Below are 18,730 nucleotides of genomic sequence, written 5' to 3' on the forward strand. Positions count from 1 at the left end.
TGCTGGCCACAAGAACACCTGTTCCAAGAACTGCACAAGATTTTCCAAGATTGTCTCCCATCCAAGTAATTGCTGTGTCTGGAAAAAGCTTAGCTTCAGGTGCATAACCTGTTCTGAGGTGCATGTGGTATGGCTGCTATGTCAATTTGTACCTTATTTCAGCTCTTAAGGGTGGGGGATGATATGGACTTGCCTTGCTACTGTAAGGTCTAGAAGGCCATTGTAACACATGGACTAGTAAACATGTGATACTATATGGATAAGTCACAAATGACATCTGGTTACCCCCATAACACTTGGACTATAAAGTGTTTAACATGTCCATCTTTAGTTGCAATCAGTGGTCTATGTAAAATATTTTGAGATATCAGTAGCCATAAAGAAATTACATACTGTAACACAACAGACTTTTCTTACCATGTAATCCCACAATAAGAATGAAGTGTTATTGGGAGAGGAGTTTACTGTGCAGACACTACATAGCCTATCAATACCCACCAACTTCAACTTATCTTCAGTTCAGTCCTTCAGTCTTTCAGTCTTGTAATTAAAACTATGAGATTAATTACCTGGTGACGTCGTTTACCAGACGGGTTTGAAGAAGCAAATCTCTACGTGGCAGCAATTGGTCGCATATCAGGTTTTGGTTGGCTCTCACCGCCACGCCATTGCAAACACAAAGAGAGCATAAGACATCCAATACCTACACCACAAACAGAAGGAGTGAAGTTCACTTTATCAGGAACACAATGCTACATTACATTTTAAGCGCTTAAGTACTACCCAACCATCTATATTACCTCAAGGTTTTAAGAGGTGCTAACAGGTGGCTTTATAGCCAATCATCTCTCAAACAAGTTTTTTTCAGTTATAAGGAGATGAAGCATACTGTACTGCATTAGCAAGAGACAGAGAACAGGAACCACATCTAGACAAGACGCTAGGCCACAGTGGGGCACACTCTCACGCATCCAAACTCACTATTTCTAGATCATTTTGTAAAATGGGGACATGTTTAGGTTACTGGATGAAAACCAGAATAAGCAGAGAAAATCCACATAACCTTTCTTCATCAGACAATGCACAGTTCTCAATCAACCTAACCTGCATGCCTTTTTAGAAGACTGTGATGTGAAACCAAGTATGTGAATCAAAGGGTCAGCAGTGCTAAACAGCATGCCAGTGTATGGCTTACTTTATGTATTTACTTTATCTTTATACCGTGGATTATGACATACTAATAATAATAATAATAATAACGTAATAACAACAATAATGCTGTGATGGCAGCCATTCTAGCTCCAGTATCTTGAAAACATATTAGCTACTACGTGGTGAACAGGTGAGAGAGATGGTTTGCCAATAACTGAAAGGTGATTAGGAGACAGAATTTCCGAGCTATGTTGGGCAGTTTTGCCAGGACATTGGGGTATACCCTAGTATTTTTGAATGAAAACCAGGGTTATTTAAATACCTCAGAGAGTCAGGAAGGTTTTATGTCTCATCCAAAGGATGAATCCAGTTTTTGAAGTACAGTGTTCCCATCACTGCACTGGGCACTGGCATCCACATACAGATAATGGATTAAGCTTCACCATAACCTCTTCTAGTAACAACCCAATCTATTTCTAGATGGTCTCCCATTGAAATACAAAGCAGACCCAAACATGCTTAGCTTCAGGTGGATTACCTGTTCCGATGCAAAGGTGGTATGACTGTTGACATATTCACCTTTAAGCAATTTTTGAAATGTTTAATGAGAAAACTTATGTTCACTAAACATTAAATAAGAGAGGAAAAAAATGAGGGCACTGATGTGAGAGAGAAAAAAACTCCCATCTAAATAAGAAAAGAGAACCAGAAAATCTGGCATGCAGTCAATTAAGACTATTAGCATATAGACGAGGCAGACTAAAGCCAGACTTCAGCCAATCTCTTATATCTTACATAGGACAAACAATACCATAACAATGTCGTAATCCATGTAATATATGAACAAGATTTACTTTTAAACACCCAGCATATACTGCATTAGTCCTACTAAGAACATGTGAAGCACTGAACCAGAAGCTTCAACGAACTAACTGGCAGGCAAAGAAATTCATCACAGCTGAAATCACTTATTTGTCAGATGATTTAGGACAATGATTACAATCAGGTTTTGTCAACTAAGAAGGCAAGGGAATTTTCGAATAAATGTATGTCTGACAAGTTCTTACATACATAAGACATGTATAGTGAAAAAAAGGAATGATACACCTAACATTGATGAACATTGACTTGCTCAATTCAACTTACTTTAACTCCCAGCCTCTCTTATACTGTACACTGAGGAATGTACACTTCTACTTGCAGCAATATTCAAAGCTGTCAGATATGCCTTATACAAACCTTGTGGTTCCGACCATGTTTATCCAAGAGAGAGATGATGGACTTGATATGTCCTTTTTGGATAATGTTGAGAGCTTCTGGGCTTTCAATGAGAATACAGTACAAAACTTCAAGAATACCTGAAAAGCACAGATGACAGTTTGTCAAAAACAGGATTCCATGAATGGCAGTAACATTCTCAAACAAAAATGATTCTGTTAGTTGTCCCAGTGGGAACCTCACAAACACCATATGTTTATATGGGGAACATCTATTCTAAAGATCAAGTTAGAATGTTTGAACTATTTCAACACTTTTACCCACAGAATACATTGCAGAGCAGACACTTGAAGTTCCAAACATACTGTATAATGTCAGGTTAATAATAAACTGAAGAATCTGGATCTCTACACCAAGTTACTCTTTAATATTAAAGGTAAAAAGTATAACATCTGCATTTTCCACATGCACTAAATGAACAGTCATTTTAATTTAGACATGACTTGAAGGTTGTTGTGAATTGTGGATTTTCATAAAATTTCTTCCTTGTATCAGTCATTTGTCTCATTTTTGTGATTATTCTCCACATTTTACAACATGAAAACTTCAAATATTTAATTATTTTTGTTATGAAAATTTATTTTTGCTTATTGTGATTATACCATGATGCCATTTCATTTTCTTATGGGTGTCACCATTTTGTGTATATATGCATGAGTTCACTAGTTGATAGGTGACGGCCCCTGTAAGTCATGACAAAAGATATCATTGAGACGAAGGTTTACATGCAGCAAGTTTGACGAATAAAGCTTTTCCCGAGAGAGGGTCAGGGTAATGACAAGTGGGCCAGCCGTCCAAAATTTCTTTGGTGATTCCCAGGTGACCTGTAGGTAGTGGTGTAAAAAAAATATCGATATTGGAATATTTTTTTTGATAGTGCATCGATTCTCAAAAACATAGTATTGATTTTTAATTACTAGTTTACATTCAAAGATTCAAGGCACAACGTTTAATTTTATGTTTAAAACATCACAAGTTAGCAGCTAACATAACAACATAAATAGCAGACAGGAAATAGCATAATGATTGACATATGTAGGCTTTCAATACTCAGGCGTGTGGATCTGGCAGACAGCGTGGATCGTGCAGTAACAAACTGAGCTGACTAGTAACACGACAACCGATGGCTGAATCCAGAGGAGTTAATCTGGGTTTATACTTCATGCGACGCCACCCCTGCTCCATCGGACGCTCCTGCTACACAAGCGTTTTACTGTTTATACTTGCGAGTGTACTTTACGGAAATCTGGAGGAATCCACCAGGTGGCAGTGCGAGATACCATCACGGTGAGAACAGGTTCGGCTTTACTGTGTTGGGAATTGCCTGGAACAGCCATTAAATTCCAATGACACCTTACCTCAATATCTCTCAAAAGGATGTTTAATGATTAAATCCATCAATCCAGGGATGTGTCCATTCAAGCAAGTAGTGGGCACGAGGCTGAAACAATCCCTGGATGGGCATCAGTTCATCGCAAGGAGAATACAAGCACTCACATACCGTACACTAGAGTCATTTTAGTGTCACCAAATATGGAAGGAAACCACAGCCCACCGTGGAAACACAGCAGGAAAACATGTAAATTCCAGGCAGGGAACACCAGCGACGTGACTCCCTGTGAGACAGCAGTGCTACTACTCTGTCGCCCCCATGTGTGTAATTATTAACAGTATTCATTATTTAAATGAAACTAATGATTTATCTGTAAAATGTAGCACACATACTTTAATGCATTTCATCATAAAAGTGATATCAAGTATAATTCTTAGGATTCTAAATGTGCAGAGAGTTGGAATATCATACATTTAATGTGTTCTGTGTGGTGATCTATTGCTTTTTGCCGCAGCTGTCAGGTCCGGAGCAAGCCCTAGAAAAAAAAGACGGCACTTAAGACGGTATGTGAGACTTTTAAAACGTATCGTGTCATTACAATCGGGAATATGCGATGTTGAATATAAAAGCACCACAAATGCATCTGTATGTCGGCATTTTGCTTCACCACATCGAACCATTCATCAAACATCGAAGCGCGCACACTGATCTTGTAGGATTCGCAAAGCGGCTTTCTGTCACATGTAGATAGTAAACAGAGACTCTGACATCATGTTTTGACTTTTTGCTGGTACTGCAACTCGCGCACACGTCATGTTAATTTCTGAGAACCTGCACAGAGGACGCGTCAACTGAATGCTAGGAACGCGTGGCAGCCATGAAGCGGGCGCATACACGTTCTGAGTGTGAAGTATAAATGATCCCTTAGACCGGCTCCTGCGCCACACAAAGAGGATGTATGGGCTCATTTTGGCTTTCACAATAAAGAAGGCACTAAGGAGATTGACAATGCCATGCCAAAATTAAATATTTGGGGAACACAACAAATCTGAGACCACACTTAGCAAGACACCATTCTGATGTACAGTTAAAGGAGCATCAATCTGCAAGCGTTAAAAAAGTGGGTCCCTTTCAATTCCCTATGGAACAAGTTCACACACTGAAGTAAGCAAACAGACCTCAACTCATGGAAATAAAATAACTCAGTCAATACTCTATTTCATTTGCAAAGATATGCACCCTCTGAGTGTTGTAGAGAATGAAACATTCTAAAATATGGTGAATACAATGGAGCCTCGTTACATCATACCCTCCCGACAACACAAAACTGCCATCGCTTTGCCCAAGTTGTATGAGGAGATAAAAATGAAGGTACTGGAATCTCTCAGCTCCACCGCAAGAGATTGTTACCGCCAAGAAGTGTTTTGAAAGCTGGGCGTGTTGACCAGCTCATCTTCCTCCAGAAAAACCTTGACATTAAAAAATAAGCACTGACATACATACAAAATGTAATAACATATTCAATCCAAGTTTAAGATCTGAAAATGTTCACTATCAATATATACACATTATTTAACATTTGTTTAATATTTTCTTTATGAATCCCTCAAGCACTTTTCATTTTCACTGATATAGGCAGACGTAGTTACTTTTTTAAGATTGAAGAAAATATAGTGTTATGATGTTGGGTGTTACAGAGACAATGCATTTTCTTTTATTAACCACTTGAGATTGAAAAATTAACAAATGGCTTACATATAATAGAATGTGAATCTTTAAAGCAGAATTTAATATATATACAGTACTATCTGAATTTATATGTAATACTTTTAGATTTTTTTAATTTTCTCAATTTGTTTACCTAAAGAATCCTGCAAGCATTTTTAGGTGTTCGGGCACGTCCAACGGGAGGAGGCCCGGGGAAGACCCAGGACACGCTGGAGGGACTATGTCTCCCGGCTTTTTACTGATATATTGTAAACGGAAGAGGATGGATGGATGGATGGATGTTTATTCCTGGGTGGCACAGTGGTAGCGCTGTGTTCACTTCCCAGGTCCTCCCTGTGTGGAGTTTGCATGTTCTCCCCGTGTCTGTGTGGGTTTCCTCTGGGTACTCCGGTTTCCTCCCACAGTCTAAAGATATGCAGGTTAGGTACACTGGCGATCCTAAATTGTCCCTAATGTGCGCTTGGTGTGTGGGTGTGTGTGCCCTGCAGTGGGCTGGCACCCTGCCTGGGGTTTGTTTCCTGCCTTGCACCCTGTGTTGACTGGGATTGACTCCAGCAGACCCCCATGACTCTGTAGTTAGGATATAGTGGGTTGGATAATGGATGGATGTTTATTCCTTTGTTCAGATTACAGTGCTAATAAACTACTTGAAACATAGTGTGGCATATTGTGAACCTTTAAAGCAGGATCAATAAGTACAGTGATTTTTTACTGATATAGGAACATGTTAATTCCTTTTGATTGATAGATAGATAGATAGATAGATAGACAGATACTTTATTAATCCCCAAGAGGAAATTTATATACTCTAGCAGCAGCATACTGATAAAAACAATATTAATTACAAGAGCAATAAATGTGCAGTATAAGTTAAAAAATGCAAGGTGGAGAGTGCGAGGCACGTATAACAGTCTATAATCTTGTGCAGTGTTAAAGTTTACCGCCCCGTGTGGAATTGAAGAGTCTCATAGTGTGGGGGAGGAACGATCTCCTCCGTCTGTCAGTGGAGCAGGACAGTGACAGCAGTCTGTCGCTGAAGCTGCTCCTCTGTCTGGAGATGATACTGTTCAGTGGATGCAGTGGATTCTCCAAGATTGACAGGAGCCTGCTCAGCGCCCGTCGCTCTGCCACAGATGTCAAACTGTCCAGCTCCGTACCTACAATAGAGCCTGCCATTCCTCACCAGTTTGTCCAGGCTTGAGGTGTCCCTGTTCTTTATACTGCCTCCCCAGCAAACAACCGCGTAGAAGAGGGCACTCGCCACAACCGTCTGATAGAACATTTGCAGCATCTTTTTGCAGATGTTGAAGGACGCCTGCCTTCTTAGGAAGTACAGTCGGCTCTGTCCTCTCTTGCACAGAGCATCCATATTGGCAGTCCAGTCCAATTTATCATCCAACTGCACTCCCCGGTATTTATAGGTCTGCACACAGTCACCTCTGATAATCACAGGGTCCAGGAGGGGCCTGGGCCTCCTAAAATCCACCACCAGCTCCTTGGTTTTGCTGGTGTTCATGTGTAGGTGGTTTGAGTCATACCATTTAACAAAGTCCTTGATTAGGTTCCTATACTCCTCCTCCTGCCCAGCAAACTTTTCCACGTGGCAGGACTCCGAGTTGTATTGGGAGTCCGATGTATATAGGCTAAACAGGACTGGAGAAAGCACAGTCCCCTGCGGCACTCCTGTGCTGCTGACCACAATGTCAGACCTGCAGTTCCCGAGACGCACATACTGAGGTCTGTCTGTAAGATAGTCCATGATCCATGCCACCAGGTATGAATCTACTCCCATCTCTGTCAGCTTGTCTCTAAGGAGCAGAGGTTGGATGGTGTTGAAGGCGCTAGAGAAGTCCAGAAACATAATTCTAACAGCACCACTGCCTCTGTCCAAAAGGCACAAAATAACTGTGCACAAAAGGTATTGCTATGATGTCTGAACTCATAGGGACTATGATAAATGCAGTTGCATATCCCACTGTTCTGATTGCATAAACAAGTAAACTTAGACTTTAACTCAGATTTTATGCATATAGTGGTTTGTTCTTCATACTTTGATAGTTTTCCTAAAATTAGATTAAAAAAAATGTAATATATCACCTTGCTTACATTATTGCAATATATCACAATATATTGAATTGTAACCCCAGTATTATGATACATATCATATCGCAAAATTCTTGCCAATACACAGCCCTACCTGTAAGATATAATCCCTTTATTATATCCAAAGTCTCCTACAAGTGATTATAGATACTCTGCTGATCCTTTAAACCTCCAGCAGAGCACACTCAGGAGCTCATATTTACTGTAAGTGAAGTTAAAAGACTTAATTTACTAGCAATGGAGACAGAATTGTAAACCTGGATATGCTCCACTGATATTATTGTCTATGAAAACCACAGGAGGGTACAGCAGATGCGCAGTTGGCAGGGGAGTTTAGCATTTACCTTGTGCAAAGTCTTTTAAGAAATACTGAGTCATCTGTCACATTCTATTAACCATCCCAACTACTATTTTTAATTTATTTACTGAAATTATCATAATTAATAAGTTAAAATAAATAGTGTCTATTTTCAGCAATATATCCCATATACAGTATTGTTTGTGCCTGACTATGGAAAAGAGAGATGAGTATTAGCTGGAGCCAGTAAGAAGGAAAAGAAAATTACTTCTAATTGCAGGGAACTTCATATCAAAACTGATGGTGGCAGTGTAAAGAAGAAGTGTCCCAGGTAATAATTTTGGTCTCCCCCATTTCGGAAGATGGACATCTAAGACTGAACTCCATTAGCAGTGGTTTTAGTTTTCCATGATTTTTATCATCCTGAGGTATCCTGTATTTACTCGACCCAAGGGGCTTCAATTACACTATATTCAAGCATACAGTATATAAGCATGAGTGGCAGAAAAGAGACTCGTAAAGAAATGGAAAAGACAGCTAAAGCTTCATCTAAGAGTAAACAGGCCTCAAGTTCAAGCTCAAGGTACGGCCTGTAAGAGACTGACCTGGAACAGATAGGCGAAAGCACACATCTCCTGGGACCTAACGCTGCTACACCGTCCCCAGCCGAGAGTAAAAGCGGGAGCGAATGTGCAAGTGAGTTGGGCCAGGGGTACTCGCCGATTCCAGAAGGTTCATTGAAACTAAAAATAGCCTTACCTTCTGCTCTGTCAACTACCCCTCATAAGCCAGCAACACCAACTCCAACGATCTGTCTAAGCTGAAGGTAACGATTGCCACAATGCCCAACGCTCTCAGGGGGGATATAAAGGAGCTCAAGAATAATATAAAGAAGGATATAAATGATATAAGGAAAGATATAAAGCACATACACAAGACAAACAGGAAGCTGCTTCAGGATATTAAAGACTAGGAGAAACGTTTAAGTAATTGCTTTGAGGCAACCTTTAAAGGTATGCTAGGAAAAATTGAGGAAAAATACTGGAAAATGTGTCTAACTTTGAGAATAAATTTAGAGCACTTGGTGCTCAGTTTAAAGACATTAAAGAAACGTTCATGACTGAAATTGAAATATTTGAACAACTGGCATCTACCACTGACGGAAAAGCAATGGCTGGAAATTCCAAATGCAAAGTACTCAGAGACTGACTAGCTGCACTGGAAAATGGATACAGAAGGAATAATATCAGAATCAAAGGTCTCCCTGAAAACCATGAAAGTCCAAATCCAGTTAAATTCATAGCTGAATTAATCTGTAAAATAACTGGAGAAGACTTCAAATCAGACACTGAGATAGAAGCAGCTTACTGCATATGTGGATAGAATGCCTCAAAACCAAGAAACCTCATTGTGCGTTTTGACAGATTACAATCTAAATTAAATATAATGTTACTTCTCAGAAAAAGAACAAGCTATTTCTAATCTATCCTTTAAATCCTTGCAATTATAAGTGCCAATGTAGCAACAGGCTTCACGGCAATAACTCCTGGTAAAAATTGGAAATTAAGGTCAAAGCTGTCTTATGTAGTAATGTACTATCTTAAATTAAGACTATAAAATGTCAACAAAAGTTCAGAAGCAATGTCTCCATGACCAAACAGTTAACTCTGTGAGGTTTAATGTTAAAGGTCTCAATCAAGAATTAGTATTCTTACAGGAGACCCATTTATTAAGCAAGGAACAGTTTCGGTTGCGCAGAGATTGGACTGGACAAATATTCCATTCCAGTTATACAAAGAAAACTAGAAGTGTGGAAATTCTTATACGCAGAACAATTTATTTAACTGTAAAGTGATTTTGATAAATATCTATGCACCCAATGTGTATGATTGGGACTTCATCCACAACGTATTTGCATCCATTCCTAATGTGAACACTCATAAAATTATAATGGCTGGTGACTTCAATTATGTTTTAAATGCAGAACTAGACATACTGTATCTCCAGCTACAGGGGTGATGACATCCAACACTAGAATTACCAGAGCCCACGAAAAAACTCGTAAATCCGTCCCACCTTAAATCGCTTCTTAAATCCCTTCACACCTCTCCGCCAGCGTACTTTGTCTTCTAAATGTGCTGATAAAGACAAGCTAGAAGCAGCCAGCTATTCCATCCCCCCACCAATTTAGAACGTGCACGAACTTCTCCAAGCCATGATTGAGTATCTGGGAGTGAAGTGGAGTTTTAGAGTGGAAATAATAGATCGTTATTTGGAACACCCAAAGGGTTCTGACACACAAACGCTGGCGAAGCTGCCTTCTTCGTATCTCACTGTCACTTGATTTTCTTTTTATTCAGTTTTATTGAGTGTTCCTGCCAGTCCCCGCATGTTGCTGTATGCTGTTTCTTTTGTACTCCAGGACATGCAGAGGAGAGAATGGTAAAGAGCAGTTACTTCGGTGCTATATGCAATCATCAGACACTCCCCATCTGCCCGTGTCGCTCAAACACAGGAACATATGTTGGTGTAAAAGTATAACAAAAGTGCACAAATAATATTGCATTAGTACGATGATGTTTTTACATATATTGTCTCTTTCTTTCAGGTGTGTAATAGAAACCACAGCATAGAGAGAAGTGTGTACATTGCTTCTTACAGGAAAAGGCGATGGAAAAAGTGCACTTGAATAAAAAAAAACTTTCTGCAGCTATATTTTTGAATAAAAGCGCAATTGTTGTCTTATATTTGTACCTTTTGTGAAAATATTTCTTTGATATTTGGACTTCAGGTTTCATACATTATATAGTTTATGCCTACATTTTGTCATCTACTACTAGAATATAAAAAACGTTTCTGTTTTAACAATGTGTTTACACAGATTACTGTAGAAACGGAACAGACATGAAATGCGTGTGTTCCAAATAACGATCTATTATTTCCACTCTAAAACTCTACTTCACTCCCAGATACTCAATCAAGGCATGGGCTTGGAGAAGTTCGTGCACGTTCTAAATTAGTGGAGGGATGGAATAGCCGGCTGCTTCTAGCTTCTCTTTATCAGCACATTTAGATTAACAAAAGACGCTGGCGGAGAGGTGTGAAGGGATTTAAGAAGCGATTTAAGGTGGGACGGATTTACGAGTTTTTTCATAGGCTCTGGTAATTCTAGTGCTAACACTGCAAAAACAATTACACAGTTTGAAATTGATGACAACTTATCAGAAACCTGAGATTACTAAACCCAAACTCAAACCCAAACTACTCACCATTACATTACTGTTACACAATGATTGATTATTTCTTTGTAGATAATAATTTCTTGCCCATGATTAAATCTTGCAAGTACAATACTATAGCTATCTCTTTCCATGCCCCTTTGATCATGGAGCTCAAATCTCACATCTTGAGTCTTAAACCATTTTTATTAGCATAAGAGAACTGTACAGAATTTATATCCAAGCAAATCAATTTTTATAGAGACAAATACATCCTCAGAGGTCTCTGCAGGAATATTCTGGGAAACTCTAAAGGCTTTTTTAAGAGGACAGATTATTTCAAATCATATCAGAGCTAATCAGTGAAATTACCAGAACAGATTAAGAATAAGGCACATGTCCAAATGAGGCACTTCATAGGAAAAGACAGGGTTTGCATTCAGAACTCAACCTCTTGACAACAAAACAAACAGAACAACTAATTTTTAATTCATGACATCATTACTATGAACATGGAGAGAAGGCTAACAAGATCTTAGCTCAACAAAACCACAAGCAGGAAGTTCACAATGCAATACCAGTAATTACCATCACAAATGGAGACAAAATCATTGACCATAAAAATATAGTAAATACATTTAAAGACTACTATAAGTCCTTATATTCTACTCAGTTTAAAGAAGACAAGGCATAACCTCATGCGTTTTTGGATGCATTACAGCTACCACAACTAGATACCCTCAGTGCAAAGGAACTGGATACACCTCTGGCACTTTCAGATTTACCAGATGCTATGGGAAAGCAGCAGGCCCTGATGGCTACCCTGCCAGAGTTTTATTAAAAAAATTCACTTAAGTTAGCTCCCCTTTTATTAGCAACATTTACAGAAGCTAGAAACAATAAAATTCTACCTCAAACTTTTCACCAAGCATTAATTATAATCTTTCCTAAGCAAAATAAGGACTTATTACAATGTGCATCACATAGACCAGTCTCATGTCTGAATAATGATGTTAAGATACTCTCCAAAGTCCTAGCTAGAAAGACTGAGAAAGTGCTTCCTTGGGTAATATTCAAACCGGTAAGTGAATAGCAGGGGAGAGGACACAGGCGCTGGCTGTTCACTGCTTCTCCACGCTATATTCGTTATTTAAGTAATTTTATTACTTGAATGTTGTTTTATTGTAGCTCTTTTCTGGATATTATACAGAACTTTAGAATCTAGCGGCTGTAATTTGCTGTTAAGGCCTTACAGCATTTAATATTGTTGCTTTTAGGAGAAATCCTACCTGCGGCAGTTGTTGGGCCGACTTGCGTTGTGTCATCGGTGCTAGCCTGTTATCAGTCTCCAACTGACTGATACTACTTGAGTTTTCTGTGGATGGCATTTGGGATTTCTTGCGGAATACCTCTTAATGTTGTCATCTGAACTAAGGCTTCTGGAGTCAATTGCAAACTGTCTGCATTTCATCCGCCAGTGTTCTGCCCACTGTTACATTTCCTGGATGTCGGCTCTGTCATTGGGGATCTTGGTGATTGTCTTTCTTCTAGAGTCCTTTGCAATTTGCACCACAGCTGTCTAACTGTGCACATAAGGACTACGACCAACTATTTACATCGGGACCATATCTCCTCCGCTTGCCGGCATGCTTCGGTATCTGCTATCACAACTGTTGGAGCTCAACAACCACAGCCTTCCATTAGACATCACAGTCATCAAACAACTTGGACTCCTCCATCGCCCCCACTACATCCATAGAGGGTCTGGTCGGCGATTTGTTTACATCAAGACTGGGGGCTCCATTCCGTCCTTGTGGTCAGCAGCAACTTGCTCCGTCGCAGCCCAAACTCTGAGCACCATTACCACGGAGACTAAAAACACTGCTCAGCGGCGGCCCAGGCTAGATGGAAAGCCTGGAGTGGATTTCAGCTTTCTTTGTCCTCTGGTTAAAAGCAACACCTTGCTAAAAATCAAAGTTGAACTTTTTAATGTTCAGTCCCTGTCAAATAAAGCCTGTCTAATTTATAATCACATTGTAGACAGGGGAAATTGACATTATTTGTTTGACTGAGACCTGGCATAAATCTGAGGTATACTCAGTTTTAAACGAGTCCTGCCCTCCTGGGTACACTTACCTCGAAAAGGCCCGCAGCTCTGGATGTGGCGGTGGTCTGGCTGTAATCCATCGTACAGGTTTGCAATTATCACTTCTCCCCCGTCCTAAATTCTCAACTTTTGAATGCCTGGCAATTAATTGCAAGCATCCACTTTTTATAACAATACTTCTTATTTACCGACCACCAAAACAACACCCTGATTTCATTACAGAAATGAATGAGCTGATCTCATCTTTCTGTACAACATCATGAAATGTACAGATTCTTGGAGATCTGAACATTCATGTGGACACACCCTCTAACTATTCTGCTGCCCAGCTCTTACAGCTCCTGGACTGCCTAAATCTGAGGCAACTTGTTGAGGTCCCCACTCACAACAAGGGCCATACCCTCGATTTAGTCATTACTGACTCAGTCCTCATCTCTGACCTCCAAGTACTTGATCTGGGTGTTTCCGATAACAAAATTGTTTCAATGGATTTACCCACATTTTCACTATACTCTAAACCACAACGCTGCATCCGCTTCAGGAGCCTGAAAAAAAAAACATTGACTGATTTAAATGCTGACATTAAGAACTTTTCTATTGCTCCACACCTTTCTTCTGTCAATGAATTAGTCGATTATTACAACAATGGGCTCCAAAACATCATTGAGACCCATGCTCCAGTTAAATCATGAGTGGTCTCTTTTGTAAAATCTGCCCCGTGGTTTACAAGTGTGCTTCAACATAAAGCAGCTGAGCGAGCCCATCGGGAACATCACAAAAGCTACTCCAGAGCACTGACCACTACCAGATCTCAATACTATTCAAATTTAATCAACAACAGTCCTGGAAATTCCAAACAACTTTTTTCTGTGATAAATCATTTACTCAATCCTCATATGTATGCCTATAATAATTTCGCAGAGGAGCAGTGCAATAATTTTATTGAATATTTCACCTCTAAGGTAGACATCATTCATTCCTCATTGTCTGCTCCAGCCCTCCATCGCTGGATGTTTCTACACTAAAGCCAATGGGCTGCCTTTCCCAGTTCCTCTGTACCACACTTAAAGAAGTTGAGGGGATCATACAGAGGATGAGGCCTTCAACGTGTTCATTGGACCCTTTTCCTTCTCCTCTGGTAAAAGCTAATGTTTCAGATATCAACCCTCTTATTGCAGATATCATCAATCACTCTCTCCAGAGCGGCTTAGTCTCACTGGCCTTGAAAACTGCAAAAATTAGACCTAATTTTAAAAAATCCTTTTTGGATCCTGAAGTGATAGCAAACTATCGTCTGATCTCCAACCTTCCATTTATGTCTAAAGTTTTGGAAAAGGTTGCTTTGGTCCAGCTTCAGAATCACCTCAAAAAATTCAGTCTGTTTGAAAAATTTCAATCTGGTTTCCGAACTTCTCACAGTACAGAGATAGCCCTGGTCAGAGTCACCAATGACCTCCTGATGGCTGCTGACCAGGGCTCTCCATCACTCCTTATCCTCCTGGACCTCACAGCTGCATTTGATATGGTAGATCATAATGTTCTCCTTCATTGTCTTCACTATATAATTGGACTTTCTGGAATTGCTTTGGAGTGGTTTGAGTCCTATCTTACAGATGGGGCTGGGTATGTGGCCTTGGGGGATACTAAATCTCGTACCCACACTGTCAACTGTGGGGTCCCACAAGGATCAGTCCTTGGGCCAAAACTTTTTAATATCTATATGCTACCCCTGGGTCACATCATCCGCAAGCATGGAGTTTCATTCCATTGCTACAGTAGGTCGATGATATGCAGCTCTATGTGAGACTGGATTCGACTTCTTTTACACCTCCATCAACTCTTTCCTCATGCCTGGATGAGATTGAGGTCTGGATATCCAAGAACTTCCTCAAGCTGAACAGCACTAAAACTGAAGGTGTTTTAATTGGCACCCCCATCAACTTCGTTCTTCTGTAAATTGTATGTTATTTTCTGACCGTACCATTACCCTCTCCCCTTCTGTTACAAATCTGGATGTCAAGTTAGACTCCCATCTGTCATTTGATACACATGTATATCACTTTTGTAAAATTGCATTCCTTCATCTCCGAAACATAGGCAAACTGCGTCCCTACCTCTCCCTCGGTGATGCTGAAAAGCTGGTTCATGCCTTTGTCTCATCCAGGATGGATTATTGTAATGCACTCCTCATCGGCATCCCTAGCAACAGCCTTTAAAAGCTCCAACAAATTCAAAATAGTGCTGCAAGAATCCTGATGAGGGTGCGGAAATATGAACACATTTCACCAATCCTTTGGTCACTTTATTGGCTCCCTATTCACCTCCGTATTGAATACAAACTCTGTTTTACTCACCAGTGTATCCATGGAAATACTTCACAATATCTTAAGGAACTCCTTATACTACAATCCACTGCAAGAAACCTCCATTTTGCAAACACCTACCGCCTTCACCCCCCGTGACCAAATGGATGACTGACCCTTTGCAGCCGCTGCTCCACGGCTCTGGAATGCCCTACCAGAGAGCCTGAGAACACAACAGATTGTGGGCTGTTTTAAAAAACAACTAAAGACTTTTCTATTTAGGAAAGCTTATTAACAAGAATGCTACTAATTATTGTTGTTTTATCTCTGTTTTTATCTTGCTTTGCCTTTGTTTAAACTTTTTATGCATCACTTTGAGATTTACTGCGGTGTCCATCCATCCATTAGCCAACCCGTTATATCCTAACTACAGGGTCATGGAGGTCTGCTGAAGCCAGTTCCTGCCAACACAGGGCGCAAGGCAGGGTGCCAGCCCACCACAGTGCATTATTATTATTATAATATCACAATACCAAACTAGATTTATTAAAGGCAGACACTTAGCTTCTATTCTTCAACGCCTGTTTAATGTTACATTCACCCACAAATTCTAACACCACAGAGACATTATTATCGTTGGATGCAGAAAAAGCATTTCATTTGGTTGACTGGGACAACCTTTTCACTACAATGGAGAAATTTTGGTTTGGCCTGAACATATGTGCATGGATCAAACTACTGTATACCAGTCCAGAAGCTTCAATTTGTATTAACAACATTATTTCAGATTACTTCAAACTAGAACATGGTACTAGACAAGGATGCCCCCTGTCACCATTGCTTTTTGCAATCCCCATTGAGCCACTGGCAGTTCACTTTCGATATGCTTTTTAAATAAAGGGGATTATCAGAGCAGACTTGAACAAAAAATATCACTAAATACAGATGATATGGTACTAATACCGTATAGTATATCAGATCCACAAAATACTGTGCCTGCAGTCATAGTAGAATTGGAAAAAGTCAAATTTTCACTTAGAGGATCTGTGCAAAACGTTTTATAAAACCTAGCAGGATCTAATAAATAATATTTTAGGAAAAGCATTTCAATTTGGGAAACAGATTTTTTCTTCACCTTTTTCCCTACTCTTAAAGTTTTACTGACTGTTGGCCATGCTCTCTTTCTCATGGGTGGGGGATGATTTGAAATAAGATTTGTCAAGTTTGACTTGCTTGTATGGAATGTGTGTTTTTTAGACAAGTGTTTCAACCCGTCATTGTTTAGAACAATGTGATATGGTATTCTTTCGTTTTGTCATTTTTGCCCAACAAGTGCTATTATAACCCTGTTATATGCTGTTTTATGTATTGCATAGAATATATAAGGTTATTACAAATTCAGCTAGAAAGCGTATAAACAACAAATAATAAAATAAGACAGATTCACAATTATTTCATCAATATTGAAATTTGTAATACAGAAGGCCACACTTAAATTGAAAGTAGCTCGTTATTTACCTGATGAAGATTCCAACCTGTCTAGTTTACTAACTAGCCAGTCAAGATTATTGGAGAATTGCGTGCAATTATTTCTGTTTCCACGGATAAGGGAAGCTGCAAAGGAAAAAAAAAATAAAGTTACAGTGTAGTCTACATGAAGATAAGCCTCTGCTGAGATGCCCATGATGGGTAAGGAGCTGAACTGTAAAGCACATGGCTCCAGCATCAGTCTTTTTTTAGCGGTGTTTGGCATGAAATATATGTAGTACACAACAAAGTTATTTTAATTTTAGCCCTAGGGGGCTACGTGTTTCCGTCACGTTCAATGTCGGCATTTAGATTGGCTACTGTCTTAATTTGGCATGCTGTTATTTCCTACTTTCTCCTTTTCTGGGCATTCTACTTATAACAAACTGCATTTTTAACATTTTCTATAAATATAACAGTCATAAATCACTTTTCTTGCTTTTGAAGATTTCACTCTTATTGTTTTTTATTTTATGGATATTTAAACCGTTTCTTAGGAATAAGCACACTGGTGCCTATGACCCTGAAGAGGTAGCTGCCTTTTAAAGTTTATTATCACTTTCAGATTGTGAAACTGGTTGGAGTCAAAACATGCAGTCACAGAGTTCCTCTATTGGAGCTCATAAATAATAAATAACACATCTACATTTGAGAAACAAAACTTATCTTAAAGAGAAATAGATATGGATTTACAAGTATACTAATATTTTATTTACCACACAACAGTAACTACATAGCAATTCTGCCTTCAACTTGTAGTTCATGATATAACAACAGTGGTCTAATTCTAACTGGTAACTATTTTTTCTCTGTCAATAAACTTTAAGAACCCCTACTAGTGAAAATGATAATTAGTTAAAAATAATTCATATACTGTAGTTATTCATCCACTGATTAATCTGAGTATTAACTTTTCCGTGGTCACATTCTTCCCATGCTCATTGTTTAAAAAAATAAAAATGTAAAACAAAATCAAGCCTAAAAACAAATAGATAGCCAGACAGATAGACAGGTTTATTTTATAAAGTCCTTCTCATAAGGGCGGAGTGGTGGCTCTGAGGCTAGGGATCTGCATCAGTTAGAATCCCGTAAAAACCAGAAATGACTCTACTCTGTTGGGCCCTTCAGCAAGGCCCTTAAGCTGCAATTGCTTCGTCCTGGATAAGACGTTAATCTGCATCCAGCCCTGCAAGCAGGTCCTCCCAACTTAAATGGAAGACCATAAAAAAACTCACACTGTTCTAGTGTGGTGCTGAGGGGTCACCCACTGCACATCAGGTCCCAATCCAGGTGGTTTGTCAAGTGGTGGATGCAGCAATACGCTATCAGCGCATGGTCCCATCCTCCTCCATTTCATGATCCTTCTGTATCTGCATGGTTTACCATTTTTATCACTCTGTGTGAGTGTGCATACAAGACATATACGCATATACATATTTATATTATAGTTGTATCCAGCAAGAGACTGAAGGCCCACCCACATGTAGTTCCTTTCCAGTGTTTGAAGTTTCCAGAAGAAGCCCAGCATCCCACAACCATGAACAGGAATACGTAGATTAAGGAAAAGGGAATTAGGGTAATTTCACTTGTGTTTTAAACTTGACCAGCTAAATCAATATAATATCTACTTCTTACATCAACACATTTACATCTTTTCCAGTAATGGGTCAGCGAGAGTCTCTT

At 39.4% G+C, this 18,730-nt stretch overlaps 1 protein-coding gene across 15 annotated transcripts in view; it reads right to left on the bottom strand.

Annotated features, from left to right (window-relative positions):
• Positions 1 to 18,730, bottom strand: part of ryr3 (ryanodine receptor 3) — a 539,734-nt gene that overhangs the window by 330,607 nt on the left and 190,397 nt on the right. For all 15 annotated transcript variants that reach the window (XM_039741277.1, XM_039741278.1, XM_039741276.1 and 12 more), the window contains 3 exons: positions 17,039 to 17,134; positions 2,392 to 2,510; positions 570 to 703 (listed from right to left, as the gene is read on the bottom strand). In XM_039741277.1, coding sequence (XP_039597211.1) covers positions 570 to 703; positions 2,392 to 2,510; positions 17,039 to 17,134 — 349 coding nt within the window. The remainder of the gene's footprint in view (positions 1 to 569; positions 704 to 2,391; positions 2,511 to 17,038; positions 17,135 to 18,730) is intronic.

This window comes from Polypterus senegalus, chromosome 18 (genome assembly GCF_016835505.1).
Source record: "Polypterus senegalus isolate Bchr_013 chromosome 18, ASM1683550v1, whole genome shotgun sequence".
In the NCBI taxonomy this organism is placed as follows: domain Eukaryota; kingdom Metazoa; phylum Chordata; class Cladistia; order Polypteriformes; family Polypteridae; genus Polypterus; species Polypterus senegalus.